Below are 19152 nucleotides of genomic sequence, written 5' to 3' on the forward strand. Positions count from 1 at the left end.
GGCCAAAAAAGGGGGGAGGGCGCCAACAAAAAAAAAAAAAAAAAAAAAAAAAAAAAAAGACTAAGATGGTAAATTTTATATTATGTGTATTTTACCATGATCAAAATTTTAATTAAAATAAAACAATTTTTAATTAATTTCTATTTCATGCTTTTTTAATATTACTGAACACCCAGTTAATCGCATTCCAGAGAAGGGTGACATTTCTGGGGCACAGAAAGAATGGTATTCACAGCTATTTCCCCAATCACATTTACTACCATGACCCAAGAACATCCAATTGATTGCTTAAGGGAATGTATCTCACCTGAAATCCTCTTGGACTGCATGCATAAAATAAAAGTTTTTAAAAGCTTACCTATGGTGAAGCCAATCAGAGCTTCCAGACCCTCAAAAAGCTTCCAGTGAACTTAATACCTTGTTCTTAAATATGAGGACAGTAAAACATCACAAGAAATGTCTTTGACAAAAAGGCAGTCAAAACAAATGAAAAGCGGTGGGCCTGATTTCTTTCACTTAGCATAATGCATTTGAGATTCATTCATGTTGTCTATATCAGTAGTTCAGTCCTTTTTATTGCTGATAGTATTCCATTGTATGATGATATCACAGTGTTTATCCATTCCCCAACTGAGGGATATTTAGATTTTTTTCCAGTTTTCAGTTTTCCTTAGGTTTCATTGTGTTTTGGGGTTTTTTCAACTTACAAAAGTAATGCATGCATATTGGTTAAAAATAAATGCAAGCATGGCTATTAAAAACAAATGTCCTCCCTCCTCATCCCTCTCCCCCAGTTCCATCCCCAGTTACAACTGTTCTTACAGTCTGGAATATATTCTTCCAGACCCTTCTCTATACACATACATACCCTCATACAAACCAACACATATGTATATACATACATGTATATAATTGAGGGTGCTGTTTTTAACAAGACTTAGATCATAATGAATACTTTGTTCCACAGCTTGCATTATTTGCTGAACAATGTATTCTAAAACCTTTTGTGCTTGCTCATATAGATCAACCTTATTTTTTAAACAGATGTATGATATTCTGTGATGTGAACATAACCTTATTTCCTTAACCATTTTCCATTGTTGAACTTTCTCTCCAGTTTTTTTTTTGTGTATTACAAATTCTACTCTTAACTTTTTATACAAACATCTTGAATCTCTTATTTAAGTATTTCTGTAGATTTCTAAAAGAGGAATTACTCAAAGAGTATGTGTATTTAATTTTTTTTCTTTACATACTGCTCAGTTGCTCCCAAATAGGTTGTACCAATTCGTACTTTCAAAAATAGTATATGGTAGTATTGGATATTTTAGGTGATGTCCAGTAGAAGCATTTTGTCTTGGTAGATTTCTTTCAATCCCTCTTGGGGTAACAAATCTTATGTTCTACTCTTAGATGTCTCTAATCAACATTATCTTACAAGAATCAAAAATAAGATTGTTCTCAGTCAAAAATAAATATATAGGCACCTTATGTCTCACCCCAATAAACTAGTATATTGATTTCTAAAGAAGGCACTATGAAAACTTCAGTTACTACAAGGACCTGCTGTTCAGGGAACTATATTCAATATCTTGTAATAACCTATAAAGGAAAAGAATCTGAAAAAGAAGGTGTGTGTGTGTGTGTGTGTGTGTGTGTTTGTAACTGAATCACCTTGCTGTACAACTGAAACACTGTAAATCAACTATACTTCCATAATAAATAAATAAATACCAAAAGAAGAGATAAGTTACTTAAGAATGTAATTTCCATTTTAACTGTTGTAGCTTAACTAGGATTTTTAAAAATCATAAAAAATATATAAATACATATATTTACATATATATAAAATTTTATATATATATAAATCCACTGTGGTTTTTCCCCCAGTCTGAGGATTACTATGACATGAGACGGCTATATACAATTTTGGGCTCTTCTCTATTTTACAAGGTAAGTTGAAGCTTGAAATTTTTATATATGTCATACTGCTATATGAACAGACCTAAAGTAAATTTTCTCAAATTGTTACAAACATGAAAAATACAGTTATCTCTTTTTCTGTGAATGTAGGTACCATAAAATTCGATCTTAAAACAAGACTTGTACCTACATATTTACAAATACAATAAATATTTCTGGTTTCATTATATTTTAAAGCATTTACAAACGTGTAAGAGAGAAACAGTACTCAAAGAACCAAGTGTATATGAGAGAAGAGCAATACTGCTTTGTTGATTTCCTTTTGCAATCATGTGTTTTTTTCCCTTATCTTCAGAAAGTAACTATGCATCTTTCTGGTAAATTTTCTAACATTAAGTAATTGACTTCCATGTAAAGCAAGTTAAACATCAAATGAATTTAAGTATTTTAATTTTTAAAAAAGATTTTTAAGCACAATATAAAACATATCTAAAGAAGAATCAAACAATACAGAACTGTAAGCAGTGAAAAGTAAGTCTCTCCCCACCTTGACTCCTGCTTCTCCACTTTTCATCTTCAGAATTCAGTGCTTTGGTAATTTTGCCAAATTCTCAGGCTAGTGCTACTTAGAGGTGATCTTGCTTTATGCTAAAGTGTACCTATTATAGACTTAAGTTATTCCAAATACTTGATGTCTAGTTGAAAAAAACATCTATTTTTACTGTGTCTTCATTTATTCCATTTGAAACTGGAATATTTTAAGCCAACTGAAGAAATACCTATAAAACTCTTAGAACTATATTATAGGATTTTTGCTTTATGTCACTAGTTGACTTTTATTCTCTGTGGTTAAATTCAAGGGTTATTTGATATGCAGTCATTTGCCTAAGGATGATCTTATTGATATTGCTGTATACTGTCGCCACTATTGCCTACTGCCTTTAGCAGCAAAACAAAGAATCGGTCAGCTGGTTATATGGAGAGAAGTATTTCCTCGACATCACCTCCAACCTTCTGCAGACTCAAACACTGAAGTCTTTCAGGAACCTGAAGGGAGGTATTTTTTGCTAATTGTTGGCTTGGTAAGTTTACCTTAGTTTTTCTTGGGATTTTTTTTTTTTTTTTTTTGCCATTTACAGACTAAATAAATACACAAACAAAAATGATAGTTTAAAATTATAAGCATGTCAAATAGTAGTATTCAAACAAAATGTTATGTGCCCTTATTTCTTCTCTTTTGTATCCATTTAATACTTATAGAGGAATATTAATGAAACTCAAGATAAGATTTTAGCAGGTTCTTAAGATCTTCTGTTCCCATTTCTATAAAAACAGAGGTTTTATCTTCTAGTTTGTTTTGGGAAATAGAGAGAGACATGAAAAGAATATAAAACCAGAACAGAATAAATATGTGATTGTAAATGAAAGGACTACTTATTATTGAGGCTCTCTGAAAGCTACCTTAGGGAATTCCATGTGCCAAAAGTGGCAGTTGATGGTATATCAGGATAAGGCAATGTGAGATTTGTTTTCACGGGTTATCAAGAAGCATTGAGGATAACTAAGAAGGGGAGGGAGGATTTTTCAATAATCATCACACGATTATGCCACATGCCCATATCTGTTTAGTATTCATAAATATATACACGCATGTTACATACAAATATTTTCATGTAGCTAAACCTATATTAATTTGTTTTCTTATAGAGACATTATATGTTGTGCGTACTATTAGAAGCTGGAGGCTGTGCATCCAAAGCTGTTGGGAATCCTGGACCGGACTGTATATATGTGGATCAGGTCAAAACAACTCTTCACCAGCTGGAAGGGGTAGATTCCCGCATAAATGAACGGCTAGCCTCTTCTGCAACCCCCTGTTTGTCTTGTGCTGACTGGTTTCTTGCTGGATCACATGAAAAATTAGATAATTTAACAACCTCACCTATCCTCAGTAGGCTACAAGGTACTACCAAAGTCGCAACCTCTCCAACATGCAGAAGAGCTCTTTTTGGTGACTATTCCCTAAAGACACGTAAGCCCAGTCCATCCAGAAGTGGAGGATCTGACAGTGGTTGTGAAGGTGGAGAAGGTGTTGGCCTGAGTCCCCACACTACAGCATCTCAGGGTTCTGATGGTTCAGAAGAAAGTGGGGCCTTGCTTAAGGTGTGTGTTCATTCAAGTGTGTACGTTCTGGGAGCTAAGCTGTCTCTCCAGTCCTTACTTATAATTGCAAGAGAATTTTTAATGGCAGATACTTCTTCATTTGTACTAGTGGTTTTAGTCACTGTTGGCAAACCAACGATTTAGGACCAAAGAAAGAAGAAAATGTCAAGTAATAAAACATTAGCCCCTTGACAGCTAGGACATCTACTTGACAGTAATTACAAGTAGGGAAACTCTTTAATCCTGCTTTCCATGTTCAGCTCTTTCTTTTCTATTCACAGTGGTAACAGAAAACATCCTACTTGTGGGGCATTTGGTGGCTGATCTAATTAAATAGCTAGAAAGTGTTCAGTAGAAACAAAAGAATCAGAAACTTTAAAAAATTAGATAGATAGATAGATTCGATCTCCTAATTCCAAACAATAGAGCACTCTTGGAGCCCTAAGTGGGTATATTTAGGAAGTACTCAGATTGGTGGTACTCATTATCCAAGTCTGTGAAATTGGTAGGAAATACAGGAGGAGGATAAGATAGGATTTGGATAGACTTAAAGAGCCCTGAACAACTCCTAAAAGAAACTGAATTAATCTCTTAGATTCAGCCATTTAACAAATATTGATGGAGCATCTACTATGTGCCAAGGGCTATGCTACACAAAGGAGATAAAAAGATGAGTAAGACGCAGCTCTTGCCTTTGAGGAGTGCAGAGTCTAGAGAGGGGGACAAGTGTGCATACATATAAATTGTAACAAAATTTGGTGATAGCTCCATTATGGCTCCAGTAGAAGGTTTACAGGGAGAACTGTCATGTCTTCCCATGACATGGCTCTCGGGTCACTGTTAGCATAGGATAACCCAAGAAGTACAAGTTGGCATCAAAAATATTTAAAAGAAACATTGCAAAATAGTAAGTAGTTCTCTTAGAAGGATTTTTAGTTTTACGTCATTTCTCCTGTTTGATTCCATTCTTAGATATAAACAGATCTACTTAATAATACTTTTTAGGTCACTAAAAAGAAGTCTGCTCTTCCAAATCCATTTCATTCGGGGAACCTGAAAAAGGACCTTTCAGAAAAAGAATTGGATATATATAACACAATGAAGTAAGAAACTTCCTTGTTTTATTCTTTTTCACTTAACTCTATGTCTTCGAGGAAATGTTGCAATGAAAAAGTGCTATTCCATAATATAGAGAGATTTTATTCAACAAATGTAATTATGATATCTCTTACATATGAAAGGTAATAGCTATGCTATTTCTTTAATATCTTTCATTATACATATAGGAAACATACTCATAAGAAATAAAAAGCATACAAAGTAATACTTCAAAATATGAAAGTTCCCACTTATGTCTCTTCCACAAGTAACCTCCCTTTTGTGTGTCTAGTTTTTACATTAGAGTTTACTATTTTTAGACTCTGGTGGATGCTGTGTTTTTGCAGATGGTCCTTAGCCCCGGGTACTCATTCCCAGTGCTTGAGAGTGATGGCTGCTAATGGCTCATGCATGGCTGAGTCCCTCCCCTGGCCTTGTCCTATTTGGAAGTTTACTGACTCCGCCAAGGTTACAACCTCTCTCTAGGAGTAGCCTACATCTAATGACTAATAGATAAGTAAGTACAAAGGCTTGGCCCCTACTTAAATTCAGGACAACTCTAAAAGGCCATCCAAGCTTCAGCGTTCCCAGTGGTATCTGTTGAGACGTCTGTCTCAACTGCGGCACGGTTCAACTTCTCCCATTGCTCAGTCCTTCAGTCTTACCCCCACAGGTGTTGTTTCCAAGCATCCTCCCTGATAAACTTCCTCCCTGCATATCTCCTGATCAGAGTCTGGGGCCAGAGAACTGAGCCTGTGACACCCTCTTTAGAAAATAGGTAAAACCTCAAATTTACAGTAAGTAGGGAATTCTGGTGTAAAAGGAACCAAGTGAGAGGAGCATGTTTAACAGCTTAACTATTAAAATATGAAATGTTACATATTTACTTCTTGTTGGGCAAGAACAAGAGCACTGTTATGTGGTGACAAGCTGGTCTTCCTGAGCTTCATCTGCTATTTAATTACGATGTCATGCATGGTATCAACTTGTGTAGAAAAGTCAATTGCACACTTTTTTTTTTTTTTGGCCGTACCACGCAGCTTGTGGGATCTTAGTTCCTTAACCAGGGATTGAACCCGCGCCCTCAGCAGTGAAGCGCGGAGTCCTAACCACTGGACCACCAGGGCATTCCCTCAATTGCACACTTTTATTTGAACAAGTAGACATATACAAATAGAATTCCCATTAAAAAAAAGAAGTTCAGAGCTACCGCCTTCTTGATCGTTGAAACATTTTATAATAAGTTCAAATACATACCTCACAGAGTTGTCAGGAAAAGGCTTTTTCCTGAAGTCAGGGCAAAATCAAGGTAATTTGTCTACGTAAAATAATACACTGGAAATATTGATATAATGTGTTAAAATTTGGAATTTAATGCCTTCCAATATGATGTTTAATTTTTTAATAGTTAAAAATGTTTTTTAATCAAGGAAATCTAAATCAAACCTTTGTTGGAAGCCTGAAATACCTTCCACAAACCCTAGTCTTCCATTTAACAAAAACTACTGCTCTGAATTTTTATTACCTCCATATCTTATTTTTTAAATATATATGTGTGTTATTTGGGCTTTATCTCTAGTAAAAAGAAACTCTTTTTCCAACTTTATAACTTAAGTTTATATTATAGCTTAACATAAATGTATAATTATGTTAAATTAAGCATAAAGTAATATGTGATGTAAATCATAGGCTCTCCTATTTAAAAGGATGCTACAGATGCATATTTATTCTCTCTATTAACATGGAAAGGTCTTCAAACTATGTAGTTAATTTTAAAAGTGTGATATAAACCAGTGTGTAATATATTATCCTAATTTGTACTTGTTTTTGTAAAATAAAAATATATAACATACTAAACACAAAAATATACAGAAAACATTTCATTCAGTAACCAAATCCTATCCATTCTGCATGGATTCAACCCCTAATGATCCTACCCTAGATCAAGCTCCTGTTCTCTCACCTGGTTGTATTGCAATGGGCTCCCAACTCCCAGCCTACCCTGAATCCATTCTCTGCTGTAGGAGTGACCTTTCTGAAGAACTAATCTGATTTAATCTACATTTTTTTTGAACAAATATTTGTCTTCTCAGTGAGTAATTCCTTGTTTGATGAGTTTTAAACTTTTGGTTTATACACTGAGTGAGTTAATATACACTGAGTTGATTTATGGTTTTCAAGCACTAGACCTACTCATTTTGTCATGGAGTTGTTTTCAGAGAAAATTAAAGAAGTTAACACAAATGTTAATTCTAAACTTCCCTAAATAGGAATCTTATTAATTAATGATTCCTATTAAGAATTAATGATTCTTATTAAGAATCATTTCTGTTCTATACCTTTTCTTGAATTTGGTGACCTCAGGGTTAAAATGTATGTTTTAAATTATTTTCCTTTTTGAATAATTATAATTTTTTTCATTTTGATTATTTTTTACTTGATTGAAAAAATATCCGCCACCAGTATTAATGAGCCAAACACCCTACGGAAAAGTATGAGAAAAATTTGTAGATGACCTCCTTCCCTGCCTATCCCTGGTCTCTAAAGAGAACCAAGAGCATTAGTTAGTGATCAAAAGTTATTCTGATCTTGCTCCCTAATTAACAGCTTAACAGGAATTTGGTTATCATGGATGATTAAGGCAGTATTTAGGCTAAGAGCTGAAATATGCCTTTGCTTTGCCTCTGTGCTATGGCTGGAAGAAGAATCAACTAAATGAATTTTTTTAATAGACATTAGAATGAGAATAGAGCAGCCTGAGTGAGATGCAGCTGGGGAATTGCTGTCCATATATTTAAAGATTGCCAATCAGGAAAAAGCAAGGTATAGTGGAGCAGAGTCAGTTAAGCTCTGACACTTAGCTATGTGACCTCAAACAAGTTAATCCAAGTCCTCTGAACATTGATTTCCTCACGGTTGAAATGAGGATAGTAATGTTTAATATCTTACAGGGTCATTATGAGAATTAAATCTAAGGTATTTTAAAGCATCTACCCTGGAACATAGAAGACATTCAGTATATGATAACTATTGCCATTATTTCACTGTTGCCGTTATTGTTGCTCTTTAGCTCTTCTTACTGCTGGTAGAAATAAGCAGTATTTATAGGTTCTGCTGGCCTGTCTGAGATCTCAGTAGGAGAAGAAAAGATGGAGAAGAAGAATGGAGAAGTGAAAATAGTAAGAGAACATAAAAGAGAAGGAAGACTGTAATGATAAGAAGTAGTAGAGTACTTCTAGCAATTGCCATGGTATTCTAGAATATTAACTCAGCTTTGCAGTTGGTAATAATAATTTTATTTTTCTTCAGGATCATCAGTTTGACTATCGTGGTAAGAGACTTTAATGCTACTAACTGAAAAGCTTAGTTTATTGGAAGGTGTTTTTATTTGTGGTCCACTCTAGACATACCTTGTTTATGGCTTGTAGATATCTGGCCCAGACATGGGCTGAGTTATTCATTACCAACCATGGAAAAAGAGGAGTTTAGCCAGTTTGGGTTGTTTAGCAAAGGGATGATTAAGTTACTTGCAAACGAATTGGTGTTTGTTTATCCTTGCATAACATGTAGTGTTTGCCTCCATTAAGGGAATTGATAATAACCCTAGCCTGTATTTCAGATAAGGAGGAAGAAGGAATTCAATGTTTGGCCTAGTTTCCCTTCCCTAATTACACTCCTAGTATTCTATTCTAGTTAAAAGCTTATTAGATGTCTACAGCATTCAAAATGAAGCAACATTTTTAAGTTTACTTCTAATATCTTTTTTTTTTCTTTTCAAGATTGACGTCTGGTCCTGAGAACACACTTTTCCACTATGTCGCTTTAGAAACAGTGCAAGGGATCTTTATTACTCCTACCCACGAAGAGGTGGCACAGCTAAGTGGCTCTATCCATCCTCAGCTGATAAAAAATTTCCATCAGTGTTGTCTCTCCATTCGTGCAGTTTTCCAACAGACACTGGTTGAAGAGGTAGGGCACTGCTATAAATATAATTTTCTGCCAGTTTATTTCCAGACCTCTGAATATTCTCTCTAAAACTCTTTAATCAATATGTCCAGCAATGACTATTTTCATTTATTTGTTTTAACAGTCATTCCATCTACCTTGAATGCCAAAGGATTATATTCACTGTACTTAACTTTAAAACTTTGTTTCATAATTCTGAGTTTGATGTCCCAGATTACTATTTCAGGAAACGGTGGACCTGTGTGTCTTCTGTAGCAAAGTAGAACGTAGTTTGTAATGTAAACTTGCCTCCCATATTTGACCCAACCATTTCTCGGACAGTTATCTCTACCACTTGGTAACTGATAATTCTTTAAAGTATTCAACCAGCAGGATAAGGTATTTTGGAACAAAATGGAATAAAGTATAGCAGTAGGTGCAATACTGTGATGTTTCAGCCACTTGGTTGGTTGCTTGCTTTTCAATCCAGGATGAAGTTTCATTTAATATTGTACCTCTGGATAAGTAGTAATGTTGTATACAATTAAAGTATCAATTAGATAGTTTTAATAGCAGGGAAAGATAAGTATTGATTTCTTGAAAAGGATAAACATGCAGAAGTTTATTCGTGACTGGTCAAACATCATACTGCCAAAAAACAAAACAAAAAAAAACCTCCCTGAAGAATGATTGGAATGCACATAGCAATACGTGTACTAGGGATGCTAAATTTGTGAAGAATCTAGGCTTAAAGGTAGAAGAACATTGGGCTGGGGGTAAGGAATCCTGGACTGAGCCTTATTAACTCTTCCTATTTTCTCAGCTATAAAGTGAGTGAGCTGAATTATATCATCTCTTAGGACTCATTCAGCAGTAAAATTCTTTGTCTTACAGGATTTCTTCTTCGAGCTATCAGAAATTGGTATTCAACAAAATGTTATGTTTGACTATATATCTCTATGTGCTTTGCATTCTTAGGCTCCTCCTTTCCTATTTAACATATTGATAGATTCTGTAAGGTTTATTTCATTAACTTATTTAGTAATATTTGGTAATATAAATTAGGCTTCCCCATATTATTTAAATATTGAGGTACCTACTACACACCAGATACTACTCAAGATGCTGGGGATACAGCAGTGAACAAAACAAAGTCTCTTTCCTCATGAAGCCTGTATTCTAACAGGGGAGGCTAATGAATTAGCAAGCAGTGTAATATATCAGGTAGGGTAAGTTTCAAGAGGAGTAATAAAACAGAGTAAGGTTGAGAGGTGGGGGTAACTATTTTGAAAGATGCCTCTGATCATGTCAAGTAATATTTGAACAGAGACCTGAATAAAGTGAGGGACCAAGCCATGTGGCAGATGTGGAGGCACAGCTTCCAGGCAGAAGGAACAGCAAGTACAAAGCCACAGAGGTAGGGTGGCTGAGAGAGCCCTGTAATGGGCTGAGTAGGGAGAAGACTGGTAGGAGTTGAGATGGCAAAGGTAGCAGGGCCAGGTAATGCATGGCCCAATAGATTAGGGAGTCTGGGCTTTGTTTGGAAGAAGATGGGAGGTTCTTGGGCAGTTCTGAGCAGAGCAGGGACATGATCCTTAGTTTTGAAAGGATCAGTCATGCTACTGTGAACGAGCTTGTAGGGTAGAGAGAGGGTGGAGGCAGGGACCAGTTAGGAGCTGTGGAAACTCTCAAATCAAGAAGTCAGTGGCCTCTGGATCTTGAATATATTTTGGAGGATGAGCCAAAAGGATTTGCTGATGTCTTAAATAAGTATTTTGAGAGAAAGAGCAGAATCAAGGATCACTCCACTGTTTTGGCCTGAGCTTTACAAAAAGTCTTTATATTCCAAATGAGTCACTGGTTTGCTAATGATTTGATCAGTGGGAAATTTAGAGTATGCTTTAGAGGAAGAGACAATACTGCTTTAAGTATATGTGTTTTAAATATATTACAAAATCATCTATTCATTTAGTAACTCATTAGTAATCTGTTCATTAAGCACCTACTGTGTACCAAGCACAGCTGCTTTCAAAGAATACAAAGATGAATAGCATATTTTGTCTGCCCTGGAAAAGAGATTTTAATGTACTGGGAAAAACAAACCTATAAACTGCTGATATAATATAGTGTAACTACTAATAAGGTAGGGCTGTGAACAAAATGTTCCCTTGGAGAGTCAAGAGAGACTTTATCCGTGAAGTCTCTTTTAGGAGATGGTGTTTCAAGTAAGTATGAGGGGACTTCCCTGGTGGCACAGTGGTTAAGAATTGGTCTGCCAGTGCAGGGAACACAGGTTCGAGCCCTGGTCCCAGAAGATCCCATATGCCGCAGAGCAGCTAAGCCCGTGCGCCACAACTACTGAGCCTGTGCTCTGGAGCCTGCGAGCCATAACTACTGAGCCTGTGCACCACAACTACTGAAGCCCGTGCGCCTGGAGCCCGTGCTCTGCAACAAGAGAAGCCACAGCAATGAGAAACCCGTGCACCGCAACAAAGAGTAGCCCCCGCTCGCCGCGTGCAGCAACGAAGACCCAACGCAGCCAAAAATAAATAAATAAACAAATAAATAAATGTATAAAAAATAATAATAAAGTAAGTATGAGGAAGAATAGAAATTTTCCTGCAGGTAAAGAGAAGAATGTCATTGCAGGCACTTAAAGTATTACGATCAGCCAATTCAAATCTATATATAAAACGTTTTAATGTAACATTATTAATACCAGTTAATATTAATAATACCTATTAATTTACAGAAGAAGAAAGCACTAAATGGTGGAGAACATTCAGGTTCTACAAATTCAGTGTCTTCTCTTAACCCTGTGAAGGAACATGGTGTATTGTTTGAATGCTCACCTGAAAACTGGACTGATCAGAGAAAAACACCACCAGTTATGGCTTACTGGGTAGTAGGGTAAGTGGAAAAAAATATTAAAAAGTGACAGAAAAGTGGTAATGGAGATAAACATGTTCAGATATAGGCATGGAATTATTAATCTAACTATAATATTTTAATGTATTTTAGAATTTTACTTTATTTCCTAAGTATCTCCTTTAAATTGCTCCCAACTCTTTTTCTGTTACCAAAAAAAAGAAGAAAACTTATTCAGTTATCTTACAAAATTGTATTAGTCATACACTAAAAGGTTATGAGTCCACACTTTCACTGCTATTTCCTTCTCTCTGTCCCTACTTCTTTTTTTTTGTGGTACGCGGGCCTCTCACTGTTGTGGCCTCTCCCGTTGTGGAGCACAGGCTCTGGACTCACAGGCTCAGCGGCCATGGCTCATGGGCCCAGCCGCTCCACGGTATGTGGGATCTTCCCGGACCGGGGCATGAACCCGTGTCCCCTCCATCGGCAGGCGGACTCCCAACCACTGCGCCACCAGAGAAGCCCCTGTCCCTACTTCCTTTCTTCCCTCTCTCCTCCTTTCTTTCCCTCTTCTCTTCCCCTCTCCTTCTCCTACCCCCAACTAACTCCAAGACTCTGCCCTCCCTGGCCCCTGCCCACCTGTCTGTTTCCACCTCCTGTCACTCTCTTCCTCCGTCCACTGTGCACAGTTACATTGGATGGGGGATGGTCTACTTCTTCACCTTTGCATATCTGACTCCTGGATATTCAGACCAGTGCTAGCATGCCATCCCCTGTTAAAGAGACAAGCCATGATCTCTTGCCCACATTAAAGTCGCTACTTGGTTATTCTCTATCATTGCTTTATTCTTAATTTTCTTGTTTGTTTATAATCTTTCTCCCCCTCACTAGAATGTCAGCTTTATGAGGTCAGGAATTGATCTGTCTTGTCCACCACTGGCACCTGCAACAGCACCTGGCACACAGTCACTTGATAAATATGTAAGGATTTAGTAAATGGAGCTGTGCTTGGCAAAATGTGGTGGTGGGTAGGTGGACTGGCAAACGCAAAGCTAAACACAGTCATTGCATCTGATGGTCTTACATCTAGCAGAAGAAATATGAAACATGCTTAAATACCTATGTATATATGGATGCATATTCTATGGAGATAGAGAGAAAGATACTGGCTATATATAATAAATTAGGTAATACAACCAAACACTCTGGGAATTCCGAGGAAGGGGGGCAAATCTAAGCTGAGATTGTAAAGAAAGGCTTAGAGGTTCCATTGATCTGCTTTAGAAAATGAATTGGATTTGGATAGAGCATCCTAGGAAAAGGATGGGATGAATAAAGATCCAAACAAGGGAAATCATAAGGCATGGCAGTGAGTTGACTGGTTTGCTAGAATGGTAGGGGAATAGCATATGCAAAGATGAAGTGAAAGATCAAGCTGGAAAGCTAAGTTAGGACCACTGCAGAGAGCTTTCAATTCCTGACTAAGGAATTGAATTTTGAGGGAAATATTGAGCCACTGACAGTTCTTTGAGTTGCGGGAGAGAATTGGTGGAGGAATGAGCACCGAGTAAGGCGGGACTAATGTTACTGGACACCTATCATATAGTACTAAGCTGTATGACAAACGCTTTACAAAGGTTATCCAAAGCAGTAATTCCCATGTGCTGGTCCACGGGATTTATAATCACCTGAGTCACTTATTAAAATCAGAGATGCCTGCACCCCACCCCAGACCTACTGAACCATAATCTATGGGAGTGGGACTCTGTATGTTTAGTAAGCTCACTTGAGACTCTGATGTGTAACCAACCAAGCCTGGGAGCATCAGCATGATCAAAACTCAGTGTAGTGTGATCAGAGCTGTGCTACTGGAAGATCAAGCTGGGAACAGCATATGAAAACAGTGTGGACACAGGAGAGAACAGAGATAGGAAGACCAGTTAGGCACACATGCAGGTGTACAGTGGAGCCTTAACTACATTCACAATTGGAATTGAAAAAAATCAATAGGTGTTGAATTATGACGTTGCTCATCTATGTAGAATAGAGAAATTTAAGGCAGTCACGCAGAACTACACCTGATTTAAATGGCTTGATTTGTATACATTAGTATTGATTAAATAGACTAAAATTTTAACTCTTTAAGACAATCAAAGTTTCAATGTTAATCCCAATTCAATGTCTAATAACTATTGTACTTAGAATGATGGTACACCATTGGCTGTATTGTAATAATAATGACTACATTTAATACTTTAAAACTGAGGGACATGATTATACATGTTGATAAAATAGGCTTTTTACACTCTGGAAAAATAAACATAATTGACCTAAGGCATATATTATTTATTTTATAATAAATCTAGCTGCATTTCCCCCTACTGTAGATTTAGATTAGTGGTTTTGAATTTACTACTTATTCTTTCAGAAACAAAAAAATTAAGTAAAATAAATTGAAGAGTTGGAGTCTTTTTCCTTTGTTTTTTGTTTTTGGAATTTCTGAAATGAGTGTGTTCTTTTCCTCTACAGGAGGCTCTTTCTTCATCCCAGACTTCAAGAACTTTACGTCTGTTTTCATGACTCAGTCACAGAAATTGCCATTGAAATGGCTTTTAAATTGTTCTTTGGATTAACTTTGTAGCTGTGTTTTCTTGTTGTACAGCAGCACTGCACAGACCATAAAGTAGTGTTAGAACTGCTGAAATCCATTCACAAAGAGATAAGGTTTAACTTCTTTCCTCTGTTCAATACTGAACATAAGATTGTTAAAGACTGAGATGATATGCTGCTGGATTTGATGCACTAAATCTTTTTGTGAGACTTTTGAAGAAGATACTTGATCAAAATATGAAGAAGGGATTGTTAACTTATTTCCATTTTGGTATATACCATTAATTTATTTACTAGTTTGAAATACTGTGATGTGTTTTATGTAAAATTAATATAGGAATGTTTATCTGGGAAAAATACCCAATTCGTTGTATATTTTTCTTAAGACTAATATTGATATCTGGCGAAACAATCATGAAATTGGGAGGAGGTGACCAGGTTCTGTAACTGATTAGTGCTGTGACCATGAGCAAGTTGTACCTCTGTGAGCTCAGAGTTTTCATGTACAAATGAAATGATTGCTTTGAGGTGTCTAAAGACCCTCTTAAGTATAAAATGTGCAATTTTTCCCCTCTTGCCTATTGTTTGGTACCTAAATTTGTAATGTTCAAGTACTGATTCCTTCTTAGATCAGATACTTTTCTTTAGTTTAGGTGTTTTAGTAGATACCTCACAGTGGGGGAAGAGAGGAGTAAAAATTAAACTTCTTTTTTTGTTTATTTGATTTTCTTTACTCTTCCAGGTCAATTCTATTTTGACTAGGATATATTTTTTTAAACTATTTGTCCATAAACTTTCATTGTTTTTCTCTTTGTTGAAATATATTCAGGTATACACACACATTTTATGCAAGTTCATGAATTTTGGGAAAGTTGTATGTAAACCTTTTTTAAAAACCTAATCATGTTGAAAACACTGAAAAAGCTGACTAAAGAAATTCTATGGCGACTTTTTTTGTTCAATACAAATTTTTGCCTTACAAGTTTGGATCATTATGTATTGGGTTTTCCCAAAGGGGGACATTTTAATGAATAATAGTTTACTTGACTTTGAGTAGAGAAAGAAAAGTACTAAGATGAGAATTTTCATTGGCTGTCAGAATTTGGTGGATTGAAAGAAAGGAAGAACATGACAATTCTTAATTGACATTTACCCAATGGATTCTATTGAAGTCTCAGATGCCCCCAAGACTTTAAAATACTGGGTTCTTTCTCCTTCAGGACTTAACTTTGGAAGGCAAATTATGTCGGCACATCTAAAGCCAGTCCCTTGCCTTTCCCCTACCTCAAATGTGAGACCTCCAGCTTACTCTGAATTAACTGCAAAATGTAGTGAATGCACCATTTGAAACATTTGGTCTTAGGAGAAACACTATTATTCCTCTGTCATGAGTTTAAGAGATTTTCACCCAATCGTTTAAGATGCAAACCACTATACTTGTCCCATTAGTGACTTGTGGGCCTTAATTTTGGCATTCAAAACAGGGAAAGAAACTTTGGTTCTTGAAATGTAGAAAATGGCTTGCAATATCCTCCCCCTTAAGATTATAATATTGGTCAAATGGTAGATAGACTCTTTACTACTGTCTTAGGACTGCTTGTGTACTTATATAGGTATTGAGGTATTATTTAAAAGTATTTAGTAAATGTCTTAAATTTCTTGATATGTCCTCCAAAACAGCATGAGCTATTTTTAATACTGGGAATTATTTATAAATGCAGCTATTGATCACCTCAGATTTTCAAACAGACTGAACTAAGACTTGGGATTTTACCATCAGGAACTTTTTGTTTCATTTAATGAAATTTTGGTTTGTTGAACTGCTTTCCTGGTGTCAAAGAATCATGAGACCACCATTTAATAACTGAAATAAAAAGACAAAGCAGACTACTGATGGTAATAAGGGCGAAGTCATTTGCAACATTGTAGACGTGCTCTGTAATGACCATGTTGCAGAGACATTACATTTTTAAGAAATAAAACTAAACATTATCTTGGCTTTTATCTCTAAATGGATATCAAAATAAGCATTATAAGTAAACTTAGCTGCCCATTTTTCCATATATGTTCAGATTCACATCTGAACACACATAATCAGATCAGTCTGATTATTAGACAAGAAGTGCCTATCTGCCATTTTATTAAATAAAGAGGGACAAAGAATACTTTAGCAGATATAGAAGCATTCTTAAGTTGGAGTTTATTAGCATCCTGCAAAAGTTCTTTTTTTACCAAAGACTGTAATGCAAAAGCCTATATAACCAGCATTAAAAAAAAAAAAAAAAAGTCAAGTGCTGTCTTACCACTATCATATATTTTTTAGCCCCACAAAATTACATTTTAGCTTCTAACCCCTTTCTCTTTCTTTATCACTCGTTGTTTCTTTTGGTCAGGTTAGAGAAGAGAATGTTTCTTATTTGTGCCAAGGGACCCTTGATGGTGATGCATGCTGGCAAGATAGTAAATTTGCAGTGCCTGCTTTTTTATATTTCTAATACAAATGGGAAAGGCTATGAAATCAATTTACTAGGTTTGTCCACTTTGAACATTCTTGAAAATAATATTGTGAATAATCATGTGTTGTCTGTGTGATTTCCCTCTAAATAGTGCCTGGCATATGCTATGTGCTATAAAAGTGTTAGCTGCTACTACTACTACTACCACCACCATTTATTATTATTATTATTAAATATCCATTGGTTGAAAACCATGGAGTCAGCTAAATCATACCTTCTACTGTACAAAATTTCGGAAAGCTAAGAAAAAGTATTCTGCACTAAACACTTCTAAAACGATGACTTATACTTTGGATATTTTAAAATATATTATTGAATGTTACTAAAACTTTAATCTGTATACTAAACTGTGTGGAAATAATTTAATTTTGTAGAGTTATACTTCTATATTCTATATAATTGAAGATATTTTTATACTATATTGATAGTTTTTAATAAAGATGGTTTAGAGGTTTGTTTGCAGTTGTGTTGCCTTTTTGTCCGTTCATCCTACCCTACAAACATTTATTACATTTCTGCTCTGTACCAAGCACTGTTCTGGATGCCAGTGATACAGCAGTGAACAAAACAGCTAAAAATCCCTACCCCCATAGAGCTTATGTTCCCGTGGGGGAGGTAGGCCACAAGTAACACAAATAAGTAACTGTTGACAAAAGCTAAGAGAAAAAAAAAAGTGAAGCAAGAAAATAAGATATGAAGTGTGGGAGACAGGGTGGCCAGGGAAAGTGGTGCTGAGGTGATCCCACATCTCAAGTAAGTGAGGAAACTAACCAAGCTGATTGCCAAGGAAAGAAGAGTGAACAGTGCAAAGGCCCTGAGACTCTACACTTTTAATATCAACATATAAATCACCAGAACTTTTTTCATTCCCTAAATCAGTAAATAAAATACAATGCAGCAAATTAAAATAAACATTTTCAGTTATATCTATTGAAAAGAGCTGATTCAGAGCTCTTAATAGGTTTAAAAAAAAAAAAGCTACACTTCTAAGTACTTTCACTTTTGCTGTCTCCTAACAATACATGTCAAAAGTAAGCTAGAGGATATCATAAAGGAATATGCTATGAACATGTCAACTACGGGGTCAAATGTCAGGGGAGAGGGGCAAGGGAGGCAAGAAAGGAAGGGACAGAAAATTGCCCTGGGAAGCAGCAGAAGACTTGCTTTTGCGGCCTCCGAGATACTACGTTCCCTGTGACCAGAGATGTTTCCGTTGACCTCTCTTGGCACCTTAAAAAGACGGTCTGGCTTGGAGTGTGGTTCAGGCAATTCACCCTTTAAATTTCTCCCTAAGTCCTCCGAATTACCTTAAAAGAGAATGAAACATTTCATTTTTCAGATTTTTGCAGATAAAATGCCCATCATTTCTTGAATTTGCAATGGTTTTCACAAAGCATTTTGAAGTCAACACAATGAGAAGACTTTAAATTTTTCAAGCTAGGAATAATTAATGCAATTGCTTCAGAAAGATTAATCTGGCAGCAGCATGTAAAATGTAGAGAGACTCAGGCTGAAAAACCAGTTGAGTCAAATAAGCCACTATGGAAAGGAAGGTAGCACCAAACATGGTACCAGTAGGACTTGCCAACTAGCTTTACGTGAGGTAATCAAAATATTAACAGAATTCCTGCTCTGGAATCCTTCTGGCCTAAATATTTGTTTTTTTATTAGTGACAAGTACTATTAAAAGAGTTCAGACACACTTAAGATAATAAAGAAATGTAACCTCAAGTTCAAAAAAGCCAGTAACTCATCTCACATTTTATAGATGTGTTTCAAAACTGCAAGTCCTACAGAGTAAGAGATGATAAGATGGAATCTTCCTTTATTAGAAACCATCAAACAAGCTGTAAAGATGAATCAGGAATATATTTTATTAATAATACTAAGACATTATTTGCCTCTCACTCATTAGCGTACAGTGGAGTTCTCCATCAGCTACATGTTGTGTGATATTGCAGCAAATGGAATGCAAAAGCAGCTATGTAAATCCAGCTGTCTTTTATTAAGCCAGACATTTAAAAAGACT

General features: G+C 35.9%; 1 protein-coding gene across 1 annotated transcript in view; it reads left to right on the forward strand.

The window, feature by feature from the left end:
* INTU (inturned planar cell polarity protein) overlaps window positions 1-17488 on the forward strand; it is a 74336-nt gene extending 56848 nt beyond the window's left edge. The window contains exons 10-16 of the mRNA XM_024745036.1: window positions 1891-1953; window positions 2784-3005; window positions 3631-4086; window positions 5092-5189; window positions 8964-9153; window positions 11882-12039; window positions 14527-17488. Of these exons, the coding sequence (XP_024600804.1) occupies window positions 1891-1953; window positions 2784-3005; window positions 3631-4086; window positions 5092-5189; window positions 8964-9153; window positions 11882-12039; window positions 14527-14638 (1299 nt within the window). The 3' untranslated portion in view covers window positions 14639-17488. The remainder of the gene's footprint in view (window positions 1-1890; window positions 1954-2783; window positions 3006-3630; window positions 4087-5091; window positions 5190-8963; window positions 9154-11881; window positions 12040-14526) is intronic.
* The last annotated feature ends 1664 nt before the right edge of the window (window positions 17489-19152 follow it).

The sequence above is a fragment of the Neophocaena asiaeorientalis genome, unplaced genomic scaffold (genome assembly GCF_003031525.2).
Source record: "Neophocaena asiaeorientalis asiaeorientalis breed wild unplaced genomic scaffold, Neophocaena_asiaeorientalis_V1.1 scaffold65, whole genome shotgun sequence".
Lineage (NCBI taxonomy): Eukaryota > Metazoa > Chordata > Mammalia > Artiodactyla > Phocoenidae > Neophocaena > Neophocaena asiaeorientalis.